This window comes from Maniola jurtina, chromosome 6, assembly GCF_905333055.1.
Source record: "Maniola jurtina chromosome 6, ilManJurt1.1, whole genome shotgun sequence".
Taxonomy (NCBI): domain Eukaryota; kingdom Metazoa; phylum Arthropoda; class Insecta; order Lepidoptera; family Nymphalidae; genus Maniola; species Maniola jurtina.
In genome coordinates, this window is record NC_060034.1 from 8,888,995 (window position 1) to 8,891,378 (window position 2,384).

At 40.8% G+C, this 2,384-nt stretch overlaps 1 protein-coding gene across 1 annotated transcript; it reads left to right on the forward strand.

The window, feature by feature from the left end:
- Positions 1-243: 243 nt before the first annotated feature.
- On the forward strand, positions 244-976 carry LOC123866267. Its single transcript, XM_045907722.1, has one exon. The coding sequence runs from the start codon at positions 254-256 to the stop codon at positions 974-976; it is 723 nt and encodes a 240-aa protein (XP_045763678.1). The 5' UTR covers positions 244-253.
- The last annotated feature ends 1,408 nt before the right edge of the window (positions 977-2,384 follow it).

Sequence of the window (2,384 nt, forward strand, 5' to 3'; positions counted from 1 at the left end):
ACAACGACACAAAGTAAAGACACAGTCACACACATAATTCATGAATTAATTAATAAAACGTCAAGTTACACACATTTAATTAGATCTTTTGCTTTTGTACAAAGATTTATACACAATTGCAAATATCCTAAAAATAAATTAACACAAACATTATCTACAACAGAATTAAAAAATTCAGAAACTTATATACTAAAACTCGTGCAACAACAAATGTTCAAAGATGAATATATTTTATTAACGTCGCGGTAAGCCAATGTCTGTAACGTCCGATAACTCGACGACCTTTATTGGAGCCAGTAATGAAATCGCATCTTTTTTCTCAAAATACTCAGACGACATCAAGTCAGATCATAGCAATAGGGATATTGAGTTCCGCCGTATACCCCAGTACACATCCCACTTCAGGCGTTTATGGGAGTCTGCTGTCAAATCAGTCAAATTTCACCTTAAACGCATCTTAAATTTAACACATTTAACGTACGAAGAGATGACCACGTGTCTGGTTCAGATTGAAGCCATCCTAAATTCCAGACCACTCACACCTCTTTCTTCCGATCCTTCCGACCTTACTTGCCTCACTCCCGCTCATTTCCTCATAGGACGCTCACTCTTGTCGGTTCCTCGCTCAATGGTCAGCGATACAAACATCGCCGCCATGGATCGCTACCAACGCATCGAGGCGCTCAAGCAGCACTTCTGGCGGAGATTCTCGGCTGAATACGTCTCTCTGCTACAACAGCGCATGAAATGGCAGAGGGGCTCAATCACAAGTCTCCAGCTAGGTAGCCTGGTGCTCGTGAAAGACAGAACGCAGCCACCACTTTTATGGCTGCTTGGAAGAGTGGAGAAGGTGCACCCAGGACAGGACGGAGTGGCTCGCGTGGCAGAGATCAAAACAAAGAAGGAAGTCATCACGCGGGCCTTTAACAACATTTGCCCCCTTCCGATTTCCAACTCGCGCGGGCAGGATGTTTAGTGCTATAGCACTGCACAAGGCGTGCGCGGCGGCGGGCTGCGGGAGCGGGGAGCCTCGCGGTGCGGCGCCGGCGCGCGGCACAATCCATTCGCGGCGCGACCGCCTCCAAATTACCAGCGCTTATATTGTTATACAGTTAATTACGATTTTATTATTAAAACATTTATACAACCATCAAGTGTTATAAATACAGTCCAATTCAAAGTGCAGTGCAACACATCACTATACAAGGGTCGATCGGAGTCTAATATTAGGTTCCTACAAGTCGTCGCCTACAAGAGCCGCTTACGAGTCGTAGAGGCTCTTTATTTTGGAAATTTGAAGAGTTCCCGTGGCATTTTTAAACCTAAATGCAAGCTAAGTCGCGGCATCAACTACCTACTTAATTTCTTAGTCTATCGCATTATCACACCAATGTTATAATGGCAAAAGATTGTGTATATGTATGTACCTATGCTTGCTACTCTTTTACGCAAAAGCTACCGTACGGATTTGGCTGAGAATGGAGATAGATTATACCCTGGATCAACGCATAGGCTACTTTTTTATCCAGGAAAATTGACTTTCCTACGGGATTTTTGAAAAACCTATATCCACGCGAACGAAGTCGCGGGCATCACCCAGTGGATTATAAATTATGAATGTAAGAGCAAAATTACTAGTTCACGGCAAAATAATTAACGGTCATTGAGTCGATGCGTCAAGCGTCGATTTCAAAATGATTGGCATGAGTCGAGAGTGATCCTAATCCGAGGCTACGGCCTACGACACTCATTTGATATTCACATTTGCCGTGAAACGGATCCAAATCGATGCAAAATGCAAATTACATTTGTCTACATTCAAGCTATAGCAGCTCAGTATTGCATAGTTTGAATTCGAGAAATTCAACTGTTCATTGTAATTCATTCCACTGTGAAATGGCATGAGGTACCTTTTGTAAACCTGATCACTCCACCTATCATCTATAATTGACATACCATATCTATTGATATACCATTTACCTAAGCAATACATCATTTAGCGCTGTTCAGGTTTTCTGCTAATATTAAAGCCTTAATTAGGTAATTACGGACTTAAAAAAGAATTTTATTACTGATGCTTACTATCTTCATTATTTGTGAGGTTATTACTTTAGGAAGATTAGCGCCTCGTGGATCGTAAATCTTGTTAATTACTAACAATGTGAATATTAAATTTTAATGAGTAGGTAACATCAAAATCTAAAAAAGAATTGGTTTAAGGTAGGTACGTAAACTGTAGGTAGTAGGTACTCTTTCTCTTCGTCCCTACATGTTTTTATAAAATCGTACTATATTTCTCAAAAAAAATCTGAGTGGAGGTTTGAGTTATATACAGAATCTTCATATTTTGATTTCTTTGACGGATCTTGACAGACACGACAGGC

Excerpts from the sequence above, each read along its gene's own strand:
- LOC123866267 (XM_045907722.1), top strand. The coding sequence starts at position 254 with ATGTCTGTAACGTCCGATAACTCGACGACCTTTATTGGAGCCAGTAAT.